At 35.4% G+C, this 26,076-nt stretch overlaps 1 protein-coding gene across 5 annotated transcripts in view; it reads left to right on the top strand.

Annotated features, from left to right (window-relative positions):
- Rev1 (REV1 DNA directed polymerase) overlaps positions 1-26,076 on the top strand; it is a 64,970-nt gene that overhangs the window by 17,206 nt on the left and 21,688 nt on the right. The window contains exons 4-11 of one of the 5 annotated variants that reach the window (XM_029569785.1): positions 4,875-5,027; positions 8,670-9,373; positions 11,940-12,047; positions 13,463-13,579; positions 16,055-16,254; positions 18,270-18,378; positions 23,094-23,221; positions 23,689-23,817. In XM_029569785.1, coding sequence (XP_029425645.1) covers positions 23,711-23,817 — 107 coding nt within the window. In that variant the 5' untranslated portion in view covers positions 4,875-5,027; positions 8,670-9,373; positions 11,940-12,047; ... (3 more) ...; positions 23,094-23,221; positions 23,689-23,710. The remainder of the gene's footprint in view (positions 1-4,874; positions 5,028-8,669; positions 9,374-11,939; positions 12,048-13,462; positions 13,580-16,054; positions 16,255-18,269; positions 18,379-23,093; positions 23,222-23,688; positions 23,818-26,076) is intronic. The other 4 variants (XM_017801277.2, XM_017801276.2, XM_008845866.3 and 1 more) reach the window with 4 other exon arrangements.

The raw sequence follows: 26,076 nt of genomic DNA, 5'->3' as shown, positions 1-26,076 counted from the left end.
ACATTGGTGTATATGCCCTAAAAATTTCATACTTGATATGGGATAAAGCTTGGGCTTCTAATTGTATTCAGTGTAAACATAAATGTGTATTCAACTCAAAAAGTTGACTGCAGCTTTATCTCATCATTTTTTGTGTGTGTGTTTTTGTGTCCTGTTTCAGTTCACTCTGTAGAGTGTTTGAATGATTCTAGTTCTCATAGATTTGGCTTTCAGAGAATTAATCTTAATGTCATTTACATTATTTTCTTACAGCACTACACAATTCTGAAACTAGTTTTACAAGGCTCACTCTAGCCAATGCCCACGGTTCAGGCCATCTCTTGATGACTTAGTATAGAAAATATGTTCTCACTTTCCAGGAGATAAACAATAGATAGCTTAATTCGTAAATATTTATAGAGAAAAAACAGCCTGGACCATGTAAAAGAAAGGGCAGGAAGTTATACACATGCTGTCATACTTTTCTAAGCTCATGATGTTTTAGTGTATGGTTGGAAAGTTTAGGTATTTGAGGATGGGAAAAGTAATTTTTAGTTTTGGATGTATAAAGATTGCTTAGTGGTGAGGTAGTTAGTAAAGAACATCTTGATTCCCCTGCCCCACCCTGTATGATCCTTTCTTTAAATCCAGTTTTTTTTTTTTGTTTGTTTTTTTTTGAGACAGGGTCTCCCTGTAGCCCCATCTGTCCTGGAACTCACTATGTAGACCAGGCTGGCCTTGAACTCACAGAGATCCACCTGCCTCTGCCTCCCGAGTGCTGGGATTAAAGGCGTGCACCACCACGCCCAGCTTAAATCCACTTTTGAAGAAGGAAGAAAGTGTATATATGTATACCTGAATGGCTGTGCAGATATTCATATTTTCTGATAGAGAGGACTATGACATTGACTATCCATTTGATTTGCAGAATGATTTCATATAAGGAAAGCGTTGTTATTACAGACTATAATAAAAAAGCCTGGGCTAGATCTAGATTTTTAAAAATTTTTTAAATTTTTCAAAAAAACTTACAGAATCAGGCCAGGCATGGTGGTACATGGCTTTAATCCCAGCACTCAAGAGGCAGAGGCAGGCAGATTTCTGAGTTTGAGGCCAGCTGATTTCTTAGTTTGAGGCCAGTTGGGACCACAGGGAGATGCTGTTTCAATAAGACAAAAAAACAAAACCAAAAAACAAAAAAAACCTTCTAGAATCGGATTGTAATTGCCAATGTAAAGTCATTGGCAATTGATCTGAATAGGATATGATTCAGAAAACTATGAGATCTAAAATTTCCTTTGAGAGAGACTTGAACTAACTTACATAGAGGACAAAGTATGAATTAAGGCTCTTTAAAGCAAGCCAGGCATGGTAGCCTATACCTGTAGTCTCAGTACTAAAGAAGCAGAGACAGGAGGGTTGTGAATTCCAGGCCAGCCTTGGCTAAATGGGGAAAAAGCTTGTCTAAGTAGAGGAATATTTAACAGTGCACATATATGCATTTGATGTATAGAAGTTACCCTCTTGGCATAAACCTGTCTTTTTAGAATGCATCAGGCATGTTCAGGGTAAATGGCTGCAGAGAAGAATATATTTTCAGGACACGAAAAATTCACTTAAAAATTTATTATTTTTATTTTATGTTTCTGAGTGTATTGCCTGCCTGCATGTTGTGCAATGCTCATGGAGGTCAGAAGAGGGCAGCGAATCTTCTGAAACTGGAGATATGGATGGTTGTTGTCTACTATGTGGGTGTTGGGACTTGAACCTGAGTCCTCTGCAAGAGCAACCAGTACTCTTAACCACTGAGCCATCTCTCCAACTCCCCAAAAAACTCACTGTTTAAAGAGACCATGTAGTATTATTTTCTGGTAATGTGATAGATTATATCTTCTTTTTTGTGATTTTCAAATTGATATTTTTGGTATTTGGCCCCTCTTTTTAAGAATAGTTGAAAAAAAATATATATATATATATAGTTCCTGTGTTTAGTTTAAGCAAAAAACTAACAAATACTAGGAGTTAATAATATTAGAGATTAGTCACTGACAAAAAATTTAAAGATATGTGATACATGAGTGTGTACATGTGTATGTGTGATGGCCAGAGGTAGATGTTGCAATGTTGGATGTCTTCCTCTGTTTTCCATCTCTTTTTTTTTTTTTTTGAGATAGGGTCATTGAACCTGGAGCCCGTCAATTTGGCTAGATTGACTGGCCAGCAAACTCCAAGGATGCTCCTGCCTACTTGCCCAGAGCCAGGATTACAGATGTAAACCACTATGGTCAACTATGTGGGTACTGGGAATTCAGACTTGAGTCTTCATGCTTTTGTTGCAAATACTTCACAAACTGAACTACCTCCAACCTTAAAGGTCTTTTGGAAATACACTTTCATATAATGTTCTGTCCGTATGTTTGAAAATAGATTAATGAGTATATGGTACTAATTGAGTGTACAACAGATACAATGGCTTTGGTGTCAAATGATAAGGGTCTCCTGTCTAATATTACTGCATACTAATGTGCACTGCTCTTTGACTCCTTTTACCAAATATCTATAAGGATATGTGACTTGAGACCTACAGAATTTAGATTGGCCGTCTCATAACAGTCTCCTTGGACTAATAAGGTGAAGAGTTCTGCTGAGTCACGTTGCACAGTTTAGAAGTTATATAAGTTATACCTTGAGTGATCAGTGTTGACCATCAGAGATCACCTGTAGACTCTGCCTCAACATGCCTGCTGTCAGTAGGTTAGAGGACTGAGTATAAGCTTAGGACATTTTATTTATTCTTTGTACTTTGGTTTTACCTAAAATGTGCAAATGGTGCACTTAGATATACTTTTGCTCTATGAACCCTTCGTTACAGCCATCCATGATGAAACAAGTAGAGAGTTAAGATTCCCCTTAAGAATCTCTACTTGAGGATGCAGGGAGCAGGCAAGTTGAGATAATAAAAATATAAGATGGCAGATCCATAGTTGTCAGTTAAAACCATTAGTTAAAAGTTGTTTTTGTTTGACTTTATTTTATGTGTATGAGTGTTTTCCCTGCATGTGTGTAAGTGTACCCGTGTTATGCAAAGCCTGCAGAGGTCAAATGAGGGCATTGGACCCCTTGGAACTGGCGTTAACAGATGGTTGTTAGCTGCCATGTGGGTGCTGGGAATTGAACCTAGGTCCTCTGCAAGAGCAGCCAGTTCTCTTCACCACTGAGCCATCTCTTCAGCCCCAAGACCACTAATTTTTAAAGGGGGAAAACTGAACTGAATAAAGTTATAATTTCAGAAGTTTGGTCTAGTATTGGAATAGAACCTGTAATTTTGATATAGCCTGATAATCCATGTAGGCAAATGAAAGTTAAGGTGTCTTATAACTTATATGTTGTTTACTGTAGTAATGTAGTTGATCAGCATTTGGATATAGTTTAAGGTACTTTAGGATTATTAAATATATACCTATATAATTGTACAAAGTACATAGGCTGTAGGATTATTTTGTTTCATTTTTAGAATACCTCACCAGGGTGATGTTTTCATGTGTTCACAGTGTTGACCCAAGTTTTAAAATTGGTTGTTTTAAAGACAGTTTAGTATAGTAATTTTCCACAAGATTCTTAATATTTTAAGCCATACAGAAAATTTGGAATCAGATGGGTACAGAAAATAGAAGAAAAAAATTAAGAAAATAAAAACATTGACTCTTGGATTTGTGAGACTAACTTATTAACTATTTTCCTGGGTAATTTTAAAGGGAAGTTCCTTAGTATTTTTAGTTTATTTTAAAAATTTGATTATTTGCATTAGCATTATTAGTCAATTATTTGGAATTTTGAAGTGAAATGATATTTGTAAAAATCTATAATAATTGCCAGGCTTGGTGGTGCACATCTTTAATCCCAGCAATTGGGAGGCAGAGGCAGGTGGATCTCTGTGAGTTTAAGGCCAGCCTGTTCTACATAGTGAGTTCCAGACCAGCTGGGGCTACAGGAAGACCCTGTTTCAAAAAGACAACAAAACAAAATCTATAGTAGCTATATATTTGTAGATATCTACTTTATTAGCAAGCAAATTCAATTTAAGACAGCTTAATGTAGATAGTGTGGCAAATGCCTGTATTTCCAACACTTGGGAGGTAGAGGCAAGAGGATCAGAATTTTCAGCTACACGAGACCCTTGCTGCTTCAAGGAACAACATAGTTTAATCAAATTGGGTTTATTTCAGAAGTATAAAAAGTACCATCTAGTATTGTGGTACTAGGGTTCCCTTGGATTCTAGTCAGTGTTTGATACATAGTGAACATTTGGAGTCGGATGTGTGTAATAGTTTCTGCTCTCCTAGAGATTATACCTAAAAATGCCTTGTCTCTTAACTATTCTGATATACATAAATGGCTGTAAATTATTATTTTAATGTTGAGATCCTTTATTTTGTTCTATATATTTAATTTTAATTTTTCATTTTTAATCATTCTATAGTGAATTATTGAAGTTTAGAGTCTCCAGTATACGCATCCTATAAAAGGCTATAATTTGAGAAAGACTTCATGATTCTCTGTTAAGAGTTAGAATAACGGTAAATGTGTAAGTTATGAAGGTTGTAATTCTAGTTCAGCTAATGCTTAAAAATTTTCCTCTCTTGATCTATCTCTTGGTTTGTTTCATCTAAGATTGTTGGAAACTAGTTTATAAAGTTCTAGCCCTGTTAATTTTCATGGATAGAATATCTTACTAAGTGCAGAGTAAGTGCTTATGTTAAGACCACTAAGAAGAATAAACTAGAAGAATAGATGGCCTGTTGCTGATGAAATACTTAAAAGTCTAAGGGTGCTGATTTTTCTTGAAGTTCATTTTCATCAGGTTTAAAATTCTAAATTAGTGTTTTTTGTTTCAGCATCAAAGCTGGGCGACTCCTGTCTTACATTCCATATCAACTGTACACCAAGCCATCCAGTGCGCAGAAAGGTCTCAACTTTAATCCTGTATGCAAACCTGAGGATCCTGTGCCAGGTCCAAGCAATATAGCCAAACAGCTCAACAACAGGGTGTAAGTTTGTGTAGATTGGAAAGCAAACATTTTTTTGGCAACGAGTGTGTCCCTATTCTCCTGAAGGTAGAAACATATTTTTTTAAGCTGACCATTCACCTGTAATAAACATTGAAATATGTATGTGGAGATAGATATCTTCCCCCTAAATTAACTATTTTTGAAAAATACTATTTTAAAATTTTATCTGTATGAATGTATTGCCTGCATGTATGAAAGTGTACCCTTGGTACTTTGGAGGTCAGAAGAGGGTGTCAGATCCCCTGAATTGGAGTTAGGGACAGTTTTTAGCTGCTATTGTGGGTGTTGGGAACTGAACCTGGGTCCTCTGCAAGAGTAGCCAGTACTCTTAGTCACTGATCCATCTCTCCAGCCCCTAAATAAACTATTTTTATAATAAGAGGTTCAGAAGTATACAATGCAAGCAATCTAGATCTTAATAGTAATTTTTTCATGAGTTTTCATAAAACTATTTTCCTCTAGGTAGTTTACTGTAGAATGTTACTTTCTCACAAAAACCCAACTAACTGTATCAGCTGTACTTTTGTTATGTTCCATGCATAAAAAATTAATTAAAATGCTTATATTTTTATGTTACTTTTCAAAAATACAAAATTTATAGTTCTAAGTGTATAAATATATTAGTTGGTGTTCCTCAGTTACAGAAATGGGGTAGATTTAGACTTTATTACATGTGATTTTAAAAATACATTGATTTAGGTTTTAATTGCAATAATCCTGAATAAATTGGTTTCTAAAATTAAGTGGTGTGTTGCCTTAACTTGCATGTCAAGTAGTTCATTATCATTAGCTTTTTCTTTTTTGTTAAATTGCTTTCTTTGGGAGTTGGAGATATTTTTTCCAAAAGAAGAGTGATCTAACCTGGGAGGATCCAATATCACTACATTCTGTAATTTTGTTGTTGTCATTTGTTATTTAACTTGTATTCTCTTAGAAGCTTATCTAAATTTCTATTATGTTAACTTATAAACTTTTAATTTTCAAAATACTGTTTAAGATTATACCAGTTACATGAGGAAATCCACAGAATGCGCATCTTTTTGTTGATTATTGTAGAAAGAATTTAGCTTTTAGATTTGACTCTTTTTTTTTTGTCTTTTTGTGACAGGGTCTCCCTGTAGCCCCAGCTGTCCTGGAACTCACTATGTAGACCAGGCTGGCTTTGAACTCAGAGATCCGCCTGCCTCTGCCTCCTGAGTGCTGGGATTAAAGGTGTGCGTCACCACACCCAGCTGATTTGACTTCTTTTTTTAAGATTTATTTTTTATTTTATTTGTGAGTGTTGCCTGCATGCATGTCTGTGCACCACATGACCAGAAGAGGTTGTCAGATCTCCTGCAGTTGGAGTTACAGATGTTTTGAGCCACCATACACGCTCTGGGAATTGAACCATCTCTAGCCCCCAAGATTTGATTTTTTTTAATGCAAATACAGATGTTATTGCTTAGTAAAATGCACCTACTGGTCATATTTCCCATATAGCTGTTTTGTAGTGTGCATTTGTCTAGACTGGGATATCGGCACATAAAGAATATATTATTAACATATTTTTTCCAGTATATGCATTTTTTTGCATGTGTTGGTATTCTTCATGTAAAGAATCACAATGTTTGATACAGAAAACCTAAATAAGATTTTTCTGTCTTACATCTTTTATTACCTTCTGTGAGTTTGGGGTTGTGTATAGTTGGTACTTTAAAATTACTTTATAATTGGTCGTAAGTGACGTTTTGCTTCCCTGCTTTTTCTTTAAGGGGCAGGCTTTCTCTGATGTGACCAAGTAGGTTTTCTTTCTTTTCTTTTAACTGTTTACAGTTATGTTTTTTCCTTTCACTGTCCTGATGATCTGTGAGGGTTGGATATACTTAGAATTGGCTATCATAGTCCATGATAGATTCAGTCAGAGCCTGAGACAAGTAGAAATGTATGGCATTTTTTGCATTTCAACTTGTTTTTTTTTTGTTTTTTTTTTTTCCTATGTAGTTAGACTGTTACACAAATAAGCCAAATTGACATTAAGATGAGGGATTTAAGGCAACAACTAGTAGGGTTGGTAATCTTACCCCTAGCCCGGTACTGTATTTGTTACCCCTTCATTTAGTCTGAACAGTAATTAGAATAACACTGTGGGCATTTCTAAGCATGAATCATTGATGCAATCCAGATTTTGGTTTTTATTACTCGGGCATTTTTATGAATACAAAAGAATTTTGTCTTTATAGAACATTATTAAGCAAACATCTAGAATAGGTAGAATACAGATTTAGCATAACATTTTTCATCGGTCCTGCATTTGTAAGCCTGTGACCAGAAAACTTGATCCAGTTTGCCTTTGCATATCCCTGATTATTTCTTGAAAATAAATGCCTTACTTGAAAACAAACTGCCATTTATTTCCCTTGTTAATTGGGCAAGTATTCTCATTTTTCTTGCTGAAAATTTTAACTGCATTACCACTACATATCCGATCTTGCATCTTTTCTTCTTGAATAGTAGTTAGCAGTATTCATGAGTTACTGCATACAGTTTTGTCAGCTTTCATGCTGATTAGAGCTAACTGGATTCAGGTCTTTAGTACCACTTGTTGCAGTTTTGGGTTTAGTGTGTTAGAGTGCCTTACATAAAAATCAAATGTAAAATCAGGAATAAGAACTCAGGTAAATTTTTGTTCATTTTTATGAAAAATAGAAGTTACACAATAATTTAAAAATATTGCCTGTAGTAAATAAATGACAAGCACTGTGGTTTTGAGTAGGATATTTAGTATTGATAGGTTCTAGTTAATTTGGGGAGAAAGTAATAACACAAGTAGACATGCCTGCACAGGTCAGTAATCACAGTACCTAAGAAGCTCAGATAGATCAGGAATTTAGGCTACCTGGGCAACTTATTGAGAGCCTATCTTTTAAAAAATATAATAAAATTTTCAGAAAACTTATCTCGTGCCGGGCGTGGTGGCGCATACCTTTAATTCAGCACTTGGGATGCGGAGGCAGGCAGATCTACATAGTGAGTTCCAGGACAGCTGGGGCTGCAGGGAGACCCTGTCTCAAAAAGACCAAAAAAAAAGAATTATCTTTTGTTGAAGCAAAAATAATATAATGTTTGTGGTTTAACTTAAGTATTTAAAAAAAATATTTTATTACGCTGGGCATGGTGGCGCACGCCTTTAATCCCAGCACTTGGGAGGCAGCGGCAGGCGGGTCTCTGTGATTTCAAGGCCAGCCTGTTCTTCATAGTGAGGTTCCAGATAGCTGGGGCTACAGGGATACCCTGTCTCAAAAAGACCAAAAAAAAAAAAATTATTATTTTTATTTTATGTGTACGAGTGTATTGCCTGCATGTAGGTAAGTGCAACTGTTTTGTGCAGTGCCCACGGAGGACAGAAGAGGCTGTCGGATCCCCTGGGACTGGAGTTACAGACAGTTGTTAGCTGTCATGTGGGTGCTGGGATTCGAACCCGGGTCTTTTGCAAGAGCAACCAGTGTTCTTCACCAATGAGCCATCTCTCCAGCCCCAATTTTTCAGTTTTTAAGAGAGGAATATTAATGTCACTAAGAGAATGAGTATTTTAAGGTTTAAAGTTAGACATTATTAATTTAAAATTTTCTTGTACTTCAGAAATCACACGATTAAGACGATTGAGACAGAAAATGAAGTGAAAGTGAATGGAGTGAACAGTTGGACTGAAGAAGATTCAAATAATGATTTTAGTTTTGTGGACCTGGAACAGACACTTCCAGGAAGGAAACAAAATGGAATTCCGCATCCCAGAGATAGCATTGCCATTTTTAATGGACACACTCATAGCTCTAACGGTGCCTTAAAGACAGAGGATTGCTTGATGCCTGTGGGCAACAGTGTTGCCAACAGGCTTTCTCCAGACTCTGCCCAGGAGGAGAAGAGGGCTGAGAAGAACAGCACTGACTTCAGAGACTGCCCACTGCAGCAGTTGCAGCAGAGCACCAGAAATCCAGATGCTTTGCGGAATCCACACAGAACTAATTCTCTCTCACCACCTTTGCACAGTAACACTAAAATCAATGGTGCTCACCACTCCACTGTTCAGGGGCCTTCAAGCACAAAAAGCACTTCAGTACCAACTCTTAGCAAGGTAGCACCTTCAGTGCCATCCAAACCTTCAGACTCCAGTTTTATTTCAGATTTCTATTCTCGTTCAAGACTTCATCACATCTCAACATGGAAGTGTGAATTGACTGAGTTTGTCAATACCCTACAAAGGCAAAGTAGTGGTATCTTTCCAGGAAGGGAAAAGTTAAAAAAAATGAAAACAGGCAGGTCTTCCCTTGTTGTAACTGACACAGGTAGATACTAAAATTGTTTTCTTAAAGAACAGTTATACTTGACAATTTTGTTATTATGCTTTTATTGGTATTCTAATCACTACCAAATTCTCAATACAATACAGAAGCTTCTAGTTATGTAAATTTCAGTAAGTATAACAGAAAACTTCATTAATTTAAAGAAAAAAAAGCATCACAATTGGGATTCTGAGCATTCCCTTCCTGTGTAGACCTTATAAATTGTTGACATTTTGAACTGTATAAATTTAACATGTTTTATATTCAGTGCTTAATCTCCTGTGAGAATGAAGTTAATTGGTAAGAGTAATTGTTAATTTCTAGAAGCTTGCTTCATAATGAACTTTTTAAAAATTAAACATTGGCATATAATTGTATTTACAATGGTAAACTTTTAGTGAGATTAAGTGTTTTTATAGCTAAGTAGATTGCTTAATTGTGTTTTTGTTTTTAATACTTGTCATCAAAATACAAACCCAACAACAGTAGGCTAATTTGTGACAATTGCTATTTAAATTAGATTCTAATTTAGATCTAGTTTGAAGTTTTAGTTGCTTTTTTACATATTATAAGATTTGGCTTTTTTCTTTTTGGGGTGGGAGAAGTCTCCACAATTATGTAATAATAACATAGCTGGAAACTGAGGCACAGAAACTAATTATTTTGTTTCCACATGGGTTTTCTTCCTTATTTAATAGTTTCCTATGTGTTTTTAGTTACAAATGCTTTTGGGGTATTTCTGAAATATTTCAGAATACTATAGGTGTTAGGTTATCTTGACGTTATTTCTTGGCCTTAAATGACTTGAAGGTCATTTAATTCTGAAAGCTTTAAAATATTATGAATTAGTTCCACGAATGGAAATAAAATGAGAAATTGTTGTATTCTATGAAAACACTTGTAGATACTTGATTTATGCATTTTGTACTCTTTAAATGTTTAATACTATTTTGGGTTGTTTATGTTATATTTCATAATACTTTTATACAGCAGAATTATGACTGTTGATTACTTAGGATGTGCAGTGCCCTGGGTTTTATACCTAGCACTGCCAAAGAAAGAAGGAAAGAAATTGCAATTGTTAAAATTTACTGGAGAAATAATTTCTGAAGGTAACAGAGAGGATGTACATGGGTTTGCTATTCGATAGTTTAGCCTGAATCTGAATTCTCGTTCTGCTAAATTCTCTGGTGGGAACAGCCTCTCGAGTCTATTTCCTCTCTGCAGAGGAGTGATAGGAATTGGTGGTATCCAGCTCATGGGATTGCCAGCTTAAAGATAATATGAACAAAGGTCTGGTAAATGACTTCACAGTTCAGTAGATGAAGTGACCCAGCTGTTAGGGACTAAGTTTTTAAAAACCTTTTGTAAAGCAGATCCACATATTCATAGGAATATTCTGTAAGATCAGAACTTTTTACAAACTCATGATTCTTAGTTTTAGGACCTGTGTTACTATATTTTGGAGGACCAGGGGAAGTAATTCTAATCTTATTAGGAAGTAATATAATGTTCTAGTATTATTTAACCCTAATAGTTGGGTTATAATAATCCTAGTGACTTATCTTGGGGTTATTAGAAACCATTGATTGTCCTTATAAGACATGTTTGTTTTTAAAAAAAAATTGTTATTTTTATTTTATGTGTATGAGTGAGTGTGTTGTCTGCATGTACGTAAGTGTACCCATGTTGTGCAATGCCCATGGAAGTCAGAAGAGGGCATTGGATCCCCTGGAACTGGAGTTAACAGACGGTTGTTAGCCGCCACATTGATGCTGGGAACCAAACCCGAGTCCTCTGTAAGAGGAGCCAGTTCTCTTAACTGCTGAGCCAATTCTCCAGCCCAAACATACTCATTTTTCCATCATTAAATGTAATATATGTGCTACAGAACTACATTTTAGTAACATCTAATGGCATAAGAAAAATTCCATTGGTAGATATTTGTTTCATAGGCTGCTTTTTGAAGCATGTCTAGTTGGAATAGCAGGATGGTAGTTTGAAGGCTCTGAAATCAGACTCACTGGAGTTTAATCCCAGCTTAGGCACTCACTGGCTGTGTGACTTAAATTATAGTGGTGTGAGAATTTAGGAAAACTAACCCCTATCAACCTCTAGTGTCTGACACCTACCAAGAGCCCTAGATGCTAGTGGCTACTTTAATTGTTTTATTTAGTTGTTTCATAAGGAAAGTGTAGGATATGTGGAATAGAGATCATCAAAGGTTACTTGGTAGCGCCAAATAACTAAGTATATAAAAACTTGATTGATATTTTTATTATATAAAATAAGTAGTTTTAAGATATACTTTTTGACAAACTTTACAGATAGTAAGAAAGTAGATAAGGAAAAGATAACATGATATTATCACAGTTGATTTAAAATTATATTACAAAACCAAAGAAACTGAAGTTTGATGTCTATCAAGGTAGTAGAAAGTTTATAATATCTTTATTGTATTAGCCTTTCTCTTCATAAGCATCTCAAATATGATTTCTAAAATTAACTCAACCTAGTTTTTAGTATGAAGAATTAGTTTTGGGTTTGAATGTTCTCTTTTTTCTTCTAGGAAATATGTCAGTATTGAGCTCACCCAGACATCAGAGCTGTATAATGCATGTTGATATGGATTGCTTCTTTGTATCAGTGGGCATACGAAATAGACCAGATCTCAAAGGTCTGTATTCTTGTTTGTATTTTAAGAAAATCCATATATTGTTATGCATATATTTATCATGAGATAGTGTTATTTGAAAAGTAGTTATTCTGATTTTCCATCATAAAAATCCATTCCTCCTTTGAAATTTTCTGCACTCCATTATTAAAAGTGTAGGGAAATTAGAAAGCTACTTGCTGTAGAAATCTTTAGTGGAAAAATATCTTCAGCTGAAATTGTTATCTTAACATGGAGATCTCTGGGCATTTTCCATATTTTTATTGTTTGTTAAGGGACATTTTATTGTAGCCTGTCTTCAGACTTAAGTCTTGGTACTTCTCCTGTGCAAATAACTTTGCTGTCTGGATGTAGGTGAGCATCTTAACTTTTTGGTTCTAAGAATTTTATATCATTGATTATTGCTAAAATAGGTTCAGTCATCTGTACAGTCTTTTTTAATGAAATTTTAGGTTTGCTTTTTAGGAACAGTTGTTCTAGATCTTTTCAGTAGGTATTTCTGAAAAAGATAACTGTATTCGCATTTTCTTTTGAAAGTCAGTTTTTCACTTAGGTAAAGAATCAGTAGTTAGGCCACACAAAATCCTCAGTTTCTGACAAAGCTTTATTTTTTGTCCTGTGTTGTTGCTATTTCTAGCTCTGACAGGGGATTTTAGAATGTTAGGGGATTGATACCAGCCTATGAGTAACTTAGTATTTAGAACTTAGTATTTTTAAGTTTTGAGTTTTGTGGTGTGTGCGTGCATGCATATGTGTATGTGTGTGGGCGTGGGCGTGCGTGTTTAACCTCCTGCCTTCTAAGCCTGTACTCTACACCTGAGTTACTCCTGCAACCCAATTTCTATTTTATTTATATTGCTGCTTTACAACATTATAGCTGCTCTTTAACTTAATACACAATTTAAAGTAATTTTCTTAACCAAAGCAAAAACTAAGGGACTGAAAACTCATACTTGGCTATATGTTGTCAGATTTTGATTCCTTTGCATGCATCTCATTTTCTCTTGCTATAAAATTAAAAGTATAGATGTTGAACCTACCTGTGCCAAAACTATAAAAATTCCTTTTATAGTTTATCTTTCCCCTTAAAATCTGAACCTAGCATCTGAGTTGCCTGTTTTCTTCTATAAGAAATCAAACAAAAACCATGGAAATCAAAGTGAAGGTGCTGCTTTTAGGTTGAATCAGTGTATCAGAATTGTCACCAATAGTTTACTTTTGGAGAGTAGCTGAAAAACTTAAATGATGTTTGCATGGTGATAAATAATCTTTAACTGTGTTAGCTTCTTTTAGGTTTAATGGCTGAAATGATTAAAGGAAAAAAAGTTAGATAATTAATATCCCATGAAATTTTTTCCACTATTTGTTCTTCACATTCCATTTGTACTTTGAGAAGTAATTTAATCTTTTTCTCACAGGGAAACCAGTAGCTGTTACAAGTAACAGAGGCACAGGAAGGGCACCTTTACGTCCTGGTGCAAACCCCCAGCTGGAATGGCAGTATTACCAGAATAAAATCCTGAAAGGAAAAGCAGGTACAAATGAGCTCTTTGAAGTCATAGTGCTCCTATGGATGACTTCTGGATATTACTGTTGGTATCTTTGTTTTAGAAGTAGAAGCAGAGTTACAACAATTAGGTTTTTCAGATTCAAAGATCTTTAATGATGCTAGTGACAATTTGAATCAAAACAAAATTTGAATATGATACAAATGACTGGCTTACAGTTGCATTTTATTGAATTAGATAGTGGTGTTTTTTCTGGAACACAGCAGTAATTTTAAAAGTGATTAATTACTTTGCACAAATATAGATTGGAATGAAAATAATGCTCATTTTGTAGATGCAGTGATCAAGACTTGAGAATTATTAGTCATTTGGCCTTGTGTCACAGTAAAGACACTGTGAAGATTGTCAATATTCATGTGAGGAAGTCAAGCAAGAAACAGTATAACTTAGAGCCAGACATGGTGGCACATGCCTATATATAATTCCAGCACTTGGGAGACTTAAGTCAGGAGAATTGTACATTCAAGGGCAACTTAGGTAATATAGGGAGAATCTTTTCTCATAAAAGGAAAAAAACAAAACAGTAGAACTTCATTGGAGTCAGAATCTAGTTAACTAGTATCGTTCTTCATTTTAGTGGACTTGCTTCATGTAAGGAACATTTTCATGGCTCTCTTGGTATTTAACTTTAGATACTAGTAAACAAAAGTCATAATTACACCAATCACAACACCAAGACCTTCATGTATTTTTTTATTGCTCTGCCCTAGAAATATATTAAATTTCTTGATATTGGTAGGTTTCCTTATGAATATCCTGTTAAACCACAAATATTTAAAAAATGATTCTTTCAGAAAAATGCCAGAAAGTAGACATATAATACAGTAGAAAGCAATGAAGTTTGGTTCCATCTCAGTTACTGCAACTCCCTATTTTGTCAGTTACTAAACATTGGGCTTATTTTAGAAAAGCCCTTGTCGAGGCAAAAGGAGAGTCATTGCACATTTCTTAGTTGTTTTGGGGTATTGGTCTTTTTGTCATTTGTGACCACCTGCTAATATGGTGTAAGTATGAAAAGAGTAATTTTACATACACATTTATACTTTATATATATATCTCTTTCCCATGTTTTCTAAGGCTTTTCTTGGTTGTTAAATCTTTTCAGAGTTTTGGGATTCTAGTATTTAATGTCAGGAGTAGATCTTGGGGTAGCTGCTATTGAACTTGTTGAGACTTAGCTGTATTGTTGTATGGTTAATGTCTTAAGTGTAGTTTTGTACCAGGTTTTTTTTTTTTTTTTCCTTTTCATTTTCTGTGTATTATTAAAGAGGTAAAATCTTAAGTTCTAGAACACATAGGAAGTATACAACACTTGTCACACGTTGAACACTTAGTGAATACTTACTGAATAAGTACCAAAAGAGGAAGAAAATATTAGTTGTATGTTTGATGGTAGCATCTCCAGTTCCTTTGTGTTCAGAGTCTCTGGTGAATAGAGTCTGAGTTTGCATCTTATTTCAGTAGTCTGCATCTAGATTTTGACCTTGGCAGGCACTTGTTCTTTTGGAGTGGCAGGTCCTCTTTTGTCTTGCTTTCCATCACTGTCTGGCCATAAATGGTTTTGCAACAGATTATTGTCTTTGTTTATTTACTTATCTTCATCTATGTAGCCAGTGGGTTTTCATAATAGTTTAACAACCTTTTATAATTCATATTCCCTTCACTATTGTGGGTAGTACACAGAAAGTAAATATTAGAGAACATATTTAAAGTTCACTTGCCATTGAAAATTGACCAAACCAGATTTTCCTCTCCTTGGAAAAGGTGACAGTAATACTTTGATATTATACTCTTGCTTTAACTTGATGCCATTCATTTTTGTATCCTAAGCCTTTTGACCCATTAGGAATGTATAGGAATATTTGCTACATACAAAATGACTAGATTGTTCTTTATTGGAAGTTTGCAACCAAACTTGTGCTCAGAACTTTTTTCCCCATGCCTTTATTCCTCTTTTCCTAATCTTTCTTTCTCTGGGTCATTATTAGACATGGCACTAAAAATGAAAATACTGAGGATCAATTTGCAAGTTAGAATCTTTGACTTCAGCACACCAACTTTATAACAAATCAATTCTAATATTTTGACTTGTATGGTTAGGCAGAGTATTAGGACAAATAAGCATCTTTCGTCCTTTTTAGAAACTTTGGTTTCTTGTTCCTCATATTCAGAAATTAGGATGGTATAACCAGGGGATCTCATCTGTCTGTGACTTCCTTTGGAAGCTGCTTTCTGAATCATCTCATTGATGATTTCATTCAGAACCGTTTATACTCTGTACTTCGTGGTTGGCTTGATGGTTGGGGCCTTTTACCCCTTCCTGGATTCCCAGGATGCAGATATTTTCTATTCCTTCAACAGCTTCAGTTTTCATTCTAAAGAACAACAGTTTTAAAAATCGTATTAGTCATAGATTTATTCTCAGCGATTTCTTTTTCACAGACTTGGGTCCTGGCCTCTGATTTCTCCAACCGTTCCTCCACATTCTCCATGTGCCCGTCTAGTTTGTCAAGTTTTGATCAGCAGTTCTCTACTTTGCCCTCCAGTGAGGACAGTGTGTCCCTGCATTTCCTTGAATCTCACATGAAGCAACTCACTCCGCTGGTGGAGAGACCCACGCACTCTGCTGCACTGTGGAACAGGTCAGCCAGCCCAGTGAAGAGGAACATGATGGTGCTGCCTCTCAGGCCAGGGCATTGGGGGCTCATGGACCACACTCTGTTCTCACTTCAGACATGAACTTTCTGTAATTTCTAGACAGGATTCTTAGGTTAACTAGTCTTTCAAATATCAAGATCATGTAACTCCCTTTTAAGGAGTAACTCATGTTTATAACTTTGAAAGATGACTGATTGTGGCTATGCAAGTGTCCATGGTCTTTGTTTAGTAACACCCTCTGTTGAACTGTGTTAGTGACTCTCCTTAAATTCTCACAGACTAGGATAGTGGACCAATCAGAAGTCATAGCTCATATTACGTACTCTTGTTTTCATTTTTAGATGCAAGTAGGATTTGATCTGTACCAGGATACCAGTTCTGAGTTTTGCTTGCATTTATGGTGTTTATGTATGGGCGCTAGAATCTGGAAATACTTGTATGGGTTGCATAGTTAGGTAAAAGTTGTTCGTGATTACTGGTAAAATGAGGAAGAGTTATTTTAGCCTCTGAAGCCAGATGCTTTGTTGTATTTTTCTTGTGATGCATTACTTGACTGATTTTTTTTTTCCTTTTTTTCATGGAACATTAAGTCTCTTAAATAAATGGAAAAGAAATGCCGAATTGTTAGCTTTGAATTGTTATAATATACTCAAAGTAGGCTTATCTAGAATTAGCTAACGTGATAAGTTTGGTCTTGTTTTGCTAAAAGTGTTTATAGAATAGAGACATGGCTGAGATTGTGTTATTAGAATATGGTATGTATTTTATAGCACACTTTTCTTTTAGCCTATTAATATTATCCTGAGACTTCTGACCACAGCTTTATTTTAATTTGCTTGTCAATTATTACTGTAGCTTACTCAACATGGTTAAAAAAAAAGTGTCATGTAGTCAGTAGGCTCTTTAGACCATGTACTTTTATATTCTTGGTTTGGAAATTAGGTATGTTGGTGAGTTGTTACTACTTAGACTAGAGTTGTGTTCTGTAAAGTAACTAATACTGATAGAAATTGAATCCAAGTTTTTAAATTGACCGTGCATTATTAAATGAAAAGTAGAATTACTTGAAAGGGAAAAATAATGCTGTGAGGCTGTTTTTACCTGATGTGGGTGTAAAAGAAAAATCTTGATGTTCAAGATGAAACTTCTTTATAGTATACATACTGTATATGTATATATAGTGTAGTATATGGGTGAGATCCCTTGCTTATTATACTGGCCTAATTCCTGAATATGAGGATTAAGAAACCAAAATTTCTAAATAGATCTACTAAATTACTGTTCGGTCAAATGACTTAGAAATTTGAAGTTTATTGAGCATGTTAGTTTTATGTTCTACAGACAGTATTTCAGGAAATACAAAGAATATTCCAGAAAACTTGTATTTTCCATTAACTTTTTCCCATTACAGTGAGCTGCACAGTTATAAGGCAGTGTGAGGGGAGTTCGTCTCTCTGGTCACTTTCATCCTTGTCTACCTTAAGGAACTGCATAATAGCCTAACAGGATATTTTACATTATCTTTTGGATTTTTTTTTTTAATGTGTATAAGTGTTATGCCTGCATATAGGTAAGTGCACCCGTGTCGTGCAATGCCCACGCAGGACAGAAGAGGCTGTCGGATCCCCTCGAACTGGAGTTATGGACAGTTGTTAGCTGCCATGTGGGTGCTGGGATTCGAACCCGGGTCTTCTGCAAGAACAGCCAGTGTTCTTACCCAATGTTGAGCCATCTCGCCAGCCCTGGATTTTTCTTTTCTTTTTTAATTTAAACAGGACACTTTGAATTTATTATGATGTTGTGTATCTGACTGTTGCTGAAGAATATAATGGGAGAAAATTATTTGAGAGTTTTGTTGTACTAAATCTGGAAATAATACCAATTGAAGTAGCTATTTGGAACTTCCTAAATATTTGGATCTGAAAATAAGAGAACAAATTTCTTCAATAAAGTTAAGGAAAATAAAATTTTAACGTAGTCATTAAATTTTATTTTAAAGCAGATATACCAGACTCATCAATATGGGAGAATCAAGATTCTGCACAAACAAATGGAATTGATTCTGTTTTGTCAAAGGCTGAAATTGCTTCTTGTAGTTATGAAGCCAGGTATGTAGAAGTTAACTGAGTTATAATTCTTAATGAATAGCTAACTGTTTTTAATATAATATTGTGAAGATTGAGACATAACAGTCGGGCCTATGATTTCATCATGTGCAAACATGTTATCAAAAGAAATACTAAAAGCCCTAATAGCTTCATTTATACCACCACCATGCTAAATGATTTAAAATAATCTAATCATTCTGTATGATAGATTCTGTAGTGAAAGTGAAAAGAAATTTGAATTATTATGTTTATTTTCTTTCAAGCATGAAATTACAGAGTTAGATTTTTTTTCCTTGAATAGGGCAGGCAGGATCTTAATATTTAATCTTTCGTTTTTAGAAATAAGAAAAACTCTTGTATTATAAAACTGATTGGTGTTTTCAAGTTAAATCTTGATTGCCAGGGCTGGAGAGATGGCTCAGCGGTTAAGAGCACTGACTGCTGTTGCAGAGTACCCAGGTTCAATTCCCAGCACCCACATGGTGGCAACCGTCCTTAACTCCAGTTTCAGGGGAATCTGAAGCCGTCTCTGACCTCCATGGCATTGCACGACACAAGTACACTCACATACATGCAGGCAATACACAAATATACATAAAATAAAAATAATAAACTATTTTAAAAAACAAAAACTTGATTGACTTTTAAATTACAATTTTATACCATGTGTAGGTAGTTATCTTAAAATGATCTGACACCTTAACTGTAATCTATTTTAATATAAGAGGAATAGGCTTGTGTTTCTTATACTTGAAAAAAAATATAATGTCTAGGGAGATGGTTCAGCAGTTAAAGGCGCTACACAAGCCTACTGACCTGAGTTGGATCCCTGGAACCCACATGAAGGAGGAAAGAGAACTGACTCCACAAAGTTGTCCTTCAGTCTCCACAGGCATGCCATTGGTGTTTGTACCATGGCATGTATGGCTACACATACACATCATATACATAATAATAATAATAATAATAAGTTAAATGAAAAATTATCTAAAAATAATTATAGTAGTTATAAAAGTAGAAAGAGTAATAATTATTAAGTAGAATGAGAAGTCCTTTTCCTTTCCCACTAATTGAACCCAGACTGTTTTGCCTTTATAGCACAATGAGCACTTACGTGTCTTTGAATTTAGTAATTATTAAAAGAACATTAAATTAGTTATCTTCTCCAGTTTTTCAGAGTTGGGGTAATTCAAGCAAGTCTGATCTGATCATAAAATATTTGAACTTATGGGGCTGGAGAGATGGCTCAGCAGTTAAGAGTTCTGACTGCTCTTGCAGAGGACCCGGGTTCGATTCCCAGCACCCACATGGCGGCTATGAACCATCCTTAACTCCAGTTCCAGGGAAATCCGAAGCCCTCTTCTGACCTCCGCCGCATTGCATGACACGGGTGCACTCACATACATCTAGGCAATACACTCATACACATTAAAAAAAAATATTTGAACTTAATATCCTATAATCAGAATAGTTTATTTAAAATTCTGTTAATTTGAGTAAGAGACTATATACAAAGTATTATGTTCAAACATTCATAAATAAAAATGCTAATTTCTTTCCCATTTTATGGCACGTTAAACTTGTACTACCTGGCTAACTTTACCTTTCTCATGAATAAAAAAACTGTTTTGTTATTGTCAGTTGCTCTAGCCAGAGAATTGAAATTTACTTTAATAGAGATAATTAAATGAAATGGAAATGCATTTAGGATTGTTGGTACTACTGTTTCCTAGCACAGGCAGTTCAAAGCTGAGTTAATAGAGTGTTTAGTGGGTTAATCTTTCACTCTCTTCTTCATCGTTGATTGGTAACTTGTGCTTCTATTAGCTAGTCCGTTGTAATTAGTGTCTCTATGTGACGATGCTCAGAAATACATCTTCAAGTTGTGCTAGCTGGTGAAAAATTAGAGCTTGTCCTTTGCCACACTACCTCTGTAGGGTCTTGCTCAGCACCAGCAACCCCAAAGATGAAATCTAGTTGAGAGTTCCAAGGCTTTTTCAAGGGTAGAAGTGTTCTCGGTTCTATTAGTGCTGGACTTCATGACTTCTGGTGTTTGGATGGTATATTTGTATTGACCCACACATGGCAATAGATGAACATCAAACCATGTAGAAAAACAAAATCAAACCCACTTCTATGGTTTTTTTTTTTTTTTAACCTTAATTGTAACTTTCCATTTTCTAGACTGCTTATCCTAATGAAGTAGAAAACAATTGAATCTAGAAAATTTTTGGTTCCTTTCTCCGCCCCCCCCCACCCTTGACTGTATAACAGGTATATTCTGTGGAGCTTTTCTATAAAAATAAATTTAGGGTCTGGAGAGATGGCTCAGCGGTTAAGAGCACTGACTGCTCTTGCAGAGGACCTGGGTTCGATTTCCCAGTACCCACATGGCGGCTACGAACTGTCCTTTACTCCAGTTCCAGGGGAATCTGAAGCCCTCTTCTGACCTCCGCGCCATTGCACGACATGGCTGCTCTCACTATTAAAAAAATAAATATAATTAATAATTTCATCAGAAACATGTTTCTGAGATTGGACTGAGACTTAGATTGTGGAGATTGTCATTCTAGCTCTACATATTGATGAGTTTTACATAGACTAATAATGAAATTAGCAAAGAATGCACTGTGACTGGGAAATGGTGGAAGTCTTGGAGCAGTGGAGTGTGTATATGTAGATTACTGTATATATTACTTTTAGTAGTTTTACACATACTTAAAATAAGAATAAGTGTTACATATAATGAGAAGGTAGATATGTTGAAGGTCGTGGCATGCATATACTCCCAAAGTACTAGATTTTTTTTTTAAGTAAGTTGTAAGCCAGGCATGATGCTGTAAGCTAGTAACTCTGAATATTTAGGAGGCCAGAGGCAGGAGTTTTAGGAGTTTAGGATTGTCCTCTGTTACACCACAAGTTCAAGGCTGTGTCTTTAAGCCCTGTCCCCGAAATTTGAAAAATACAGTTTTAGACTTGGAGTTCATGTGCATTTTTAAAGACCCTTTATTAATGATACAGATTTTGGGATATTTAGTATGGTGAATGAAGCAATAGTGATTTGATGTGTTGTCTCTATATTGTCTAATCCAACTGCAAAGAGCTTTTCTTTGTAAGGATATTACAAGTAAGAGTATGCTCTCTGCACTTTAAACTTGGCCATAAATTCTGTTTTTCAGCATATACTTAAAATACAATATTGGTAATTTTTCCTGAACGGAATTTTAGTTGGGAAGAATACATTGATCATTCTATTAAACAACTACTTCAGGCTTTGTTTTTGAGTTATGGTTTCACTATGTAGCTAAGCTTGGTATATGTATCCCAAGCTGACCTCAAACTCAGAATCCTTGTGCCTCCACCACTGCCTGAGTGCTGTGATTGCTGTTATGCCATCACCACGTGGGCCTGGCAGACTTTTAAAAAAATAACTGTCTTTATTCACTTACTTTCTGTGAATCACATCTCAATTTCCCAAATTCAAGGAAAGTATTGTACTTCCCCTAGTTAGGGGAAACCTCCTGGGTTTTTCTTATTTGTAACTTCCCTATCATGTCCAGTGACTCTTAAACTTGTCTATGGGATGGAGGGTGATGGAGTGTGGTGGCAATGTCTGTACAACATTTGAGAGGTGGAGACAGAAGGCTCCGTAGTTCAAGGTCATCCTCAGTCTCCTATGGAAACTTTCCCCTATGGAAAATTTGCATGAGTACCTAAATACAAGTAGCGTGTTTTTCTAAGTATTGTGCCTCTGAAACTTTTGTATATAGAAATTTTGGAAAGGAAAATTAAATATTAGAATATATTATTTATAGGAACTATGTAATGTACCTTTAAAAATGAATTATTACCTTGTATATATTTCAGATTTATATTACACATTTCAGATTTATATTACGAGAACTTTTATCCTTTTTCAAAGGATAATTATTTCTAATAAGTTTTCTCAATTCTGATTCTATATGCCTATCTAAAGTATTATGTTTACACTTCCCTGCATCAATAAGCCTATTGATTTACTAAAACTTACCGACTGCAATTCTTCTTTTGCTGGGTAGATGCAGGGACATGCGTCTTGAGATTTGTTTCCCAGCACCTTGCAGAATGTCCCAGACTTAACTATTACAGTTATCTTTATTCTATGTCAGTCATTACTACTCTTCCTATCATTTCTGACTTCCTATTAAATGTTCTGCATCAATTTGGGACTTCATACTGAAGCAGCTTGTTACTGCTTTTGTGTACATGAAAAATGCATGTAATTTTGGATTTGCCTCTGAATAACTTAGAGAATTCTTAATTCTTTGTGGTTCTCAGTGGTAATCTGAATTTTGGGAGTATGCCAGAGTAATTCAAGACTATTTGTGTTTTTTTTTCACTTGTTCTTAGCCCAAAGGCCAAGAAATGATTATATCTGTTTCTTAAGCAGGGCACACCTCCAACTAACTCAGCAGTTAGTGAATATTTACTGAATGAATGTATAGAATAGCCATGTTCATACTATGTAATAATGTAATCTGGTGAAAGATTGCTTTATTTTGCTTGTGTTTTTACTGTGATATTTTTTTCTTGATTCTTTACAGAGTGATAAAATGGAATTTTACTAATTATGTATAATTCCATAATTGTAGTTATATGCTGAATGCTCCAAATATCAAAGGTAATGTGGGGCATTGAGACACACAGTAGATTTAAAATTTACCATTTTCAATTAGGTCCCTCAAAGTTCTGGAACCCTGGCTCCTACCCAGAGTGATGTCCTACCATATACAATGCTGTTGGCATCTCAACCACTGCGGAGCCACTTGAGGAGCATTGGAATTGGTCAATTGGGAATTGGGTGGTAATAGGATGAGTACATTTTGTCTGTTTGTCACATAGCACTGTTTTGTGTAGTTCTTGCGTTCATATTTGTCTTTGGGGGATGAACCCTGGCCAAACCGTGCCATGTGTTAGGGGAAGAAAACCTTTTGACAGCACATTCCTGCTCTGTGGTGGTTGTGATATCACCAGCATATGGCATGCTGGCATCTCTGCAAAGGGGCCAGAGGTCAAGTTTTAGGAGAAGTGTTTAGATATAGAAAAAAGAGATGTCATTTACACTAGTGAGACAATTGTATAATTTTCTGTTGGGGGGACAACAAACTTCTTGTAAACTTTCCTAATGCCTATTGTTAATCCCTAGTAAGAAGAGGAATTAAAAGGAAACTGCATATTAGTGGCATGGGGAGATACCAACATATTTGCTATTTGGTTGTCAACGAAAATACTTCCTAGAGTAATCTCCACTGTATTTTGTTTTCTCTCTAGACAAGTTGGCATTAAGAATGGAATGTTTTTTGGGCATGCTAAACAGCTGTGTCCTAATCTGCAAGCTGTTCCATATGATTTTCATGCATATAAGGAAGTTGCACAAACAATGTATGAAACGTTGGCAAGGTATTGTGTACAATATAGTCATTTTTATTTCTTTTACCTCCTTTTATCTGCTGTTAAAAATAGTCCACTTTTCTTTAGCATTGTCAGGGTCACTTCTCCTGCACCTTTGTCTTTCTCAGGATCCTTTTCCTCAGCCTCCCAGTGTGACAGTTGCCTTTCTTTGAGTTGTTTCAGTAACTGGGAGTTTAGTCTCAAGGGAAATTTTTCCCTTGCTGTCATTGTTCAAATACTCCTGATGGTGATGTAAAATCTGCCAGTGTACCTTCTAGTCAGTGGACCTGATTTTCTTTCCCATGAAACCAGATAGACAAAGGATTGCAATTTTTTTCCCTAGTTATTATCTTTTATTACATTTGAATTATAGTGTTTATTATTTGTAACTTAGAATTTACTGAGCATGGTCAGTGTTGCAGCCCAGGAATTCAGTATCAGCCAGGCTATTAAGAGCCCCCTGCATCTTTAATTAATTAAAAACTGATAGGTCTGTAATACCCTTAGGCATTTTAAATCCTTTTTCATTATAAAATCTTTAAGCACACCAAAAGCTTAGTGTTATAAAAGTAAGACTCTCATAGGGTATGGTGGTGCATACCTTTAATCCCAACACTCAGGAGGCAGAGGCGGGAGGATCTTTGTGACTTTGAGGTCTACATAGAGAGTTCCCAGGCAGCCAGGGCTACATAATGAGACTTAGTCTCAAAAACAAACAAAAAAGTTGAATCTGGTAATGGTTGATTCATTGGCTTGAAGAAAGGTGATAAATGAGAAAAAAGTTTCTTCACTGTAGGTTTATTTAATACTCAAAATGTATAAAAGTATACAGTAACCTATATATGTTCTAAAGGAAAAGGCATATAGTTTCTGTATAAAGGACTAGATCAGGTCTCTTTCACAGTTCCTTAACTCTTTATAAATTGAAAACAGCCTTAAATGATGTAAATGACCGACCTGCTTCTGTAAAAATTAAAAAAAAGAAAAATTATTTACCAAAAGAAGCATCTGGACGTTGGTTCCAGGTTGGTAGATCCCAGGACTGTGTTGCCTCTATCTTCACTACTGCCGTTTCTTTCTTGTGCTTTATTCTGAGCACCATTAACCAGTAAGCGCAGATGGCTGCTTGATTCTGCTAGTCTGTCTAATCCAAAGAAATAATATCCAATCCCTGCCCTTGTGAGAGCTTACTTTAATAGTGGAGGAAAATGTCCAGGGAAAGATCTACATTATCTGGCACTGGTATGTGAAATTGGGTACTGAACGGTAAAACCAGTTTCAATCATAGCTTTTCTTAACACAAATTCAGCAATTTTAGTGTTACCAAATAGGAAAGGTTGAAAAGCTTAAGTCATTAGTAGCATCCAAGTGAGAGCTAGGACTGGCCACTGAGTTACATGGTGGTTATGTAGTGCTGCTATTTGCTATTGTATTCTTGTTTTCCACATCTTAGAGTAGGTTACTGGCCTGTACCTAAGGCCTGAAAGACCTGAGGAGTGCTGTTACTCATACTAAACCTGGTGTATTTTCAGTCCATGAACACATTTTTAGTGCCATGTTTCTGTTCTCACAGGAAAAAAAAATTACAGTATTATGCTTCAAATACACCTTTTTATTTTAACCTAAATAGCATTTACTTATTGAATGATTAGCCTTTGATATGCTTTGTAGCCTGTAGTAAGGTGTAGGTGAGAGATGAAGCCTGTCCCTTCTACTGTATATTACTAAGTGGATTGTTGAAGACTGCGTGATTGTGAGGCCTCTTGAGCCTACCTTTCTGGTTTGATTTTATTTTGTGTCTTTGTGTTTATGCCGCCTTCTCTAGGCAATCAGAACAAGTAGCCCTTGATGTGAAAAGTTCACCTAAGATTATTTTTAAAAAAAAGAAAAGCATTTCCATTTATTGGGGATGTTGCGTTCTCCTAGATAGCCATTTAGGGTGATTGGCTATTTTTATTCACTGTATTCTAGGTCTCCTATAGTTTATAGTATTTAATAGTGGTATTTTGTATTTAGGAGAACAGCAATTGTTAGACTAATTACAAAAGGTTTCTTATAAAACATGTTTGAAATTTTCTTAAATATTTTGACAGTTCTGATTCATTTATCTCTTTGCAACTATTTAAATATTTACAAAGATATTCTCAGTATAGAAAAACTAGAATGATCATTTCTGCTGTGGTTTTGGTAGTTAATATGGAAATAGAACACTAACTTTATAATCAAAATTGTTAACTAGTGGCACTTTGGAGTTCATTTAAAATGGTG

Source organism: Nannospalax galili, unplaced genomic scaffold, assembly GCF_000622305.1.
Source record: "Nannospalax galili isolate Female #2095 unplaced genomic scaffold, S.galili_v1.0 scaffold182, whole genome shotgun sequence".
Lineage (NCBI taxonomy): Eukaryota > Metazoa > Chordata > Mammalia > Rodentia > Spalacidae > Nannospalax > Nannospalax galili.
Note: the sequence above shows the minus strand (reverse complement) of the source record. Positions and strands in the feature narration are given on the sequence as shown.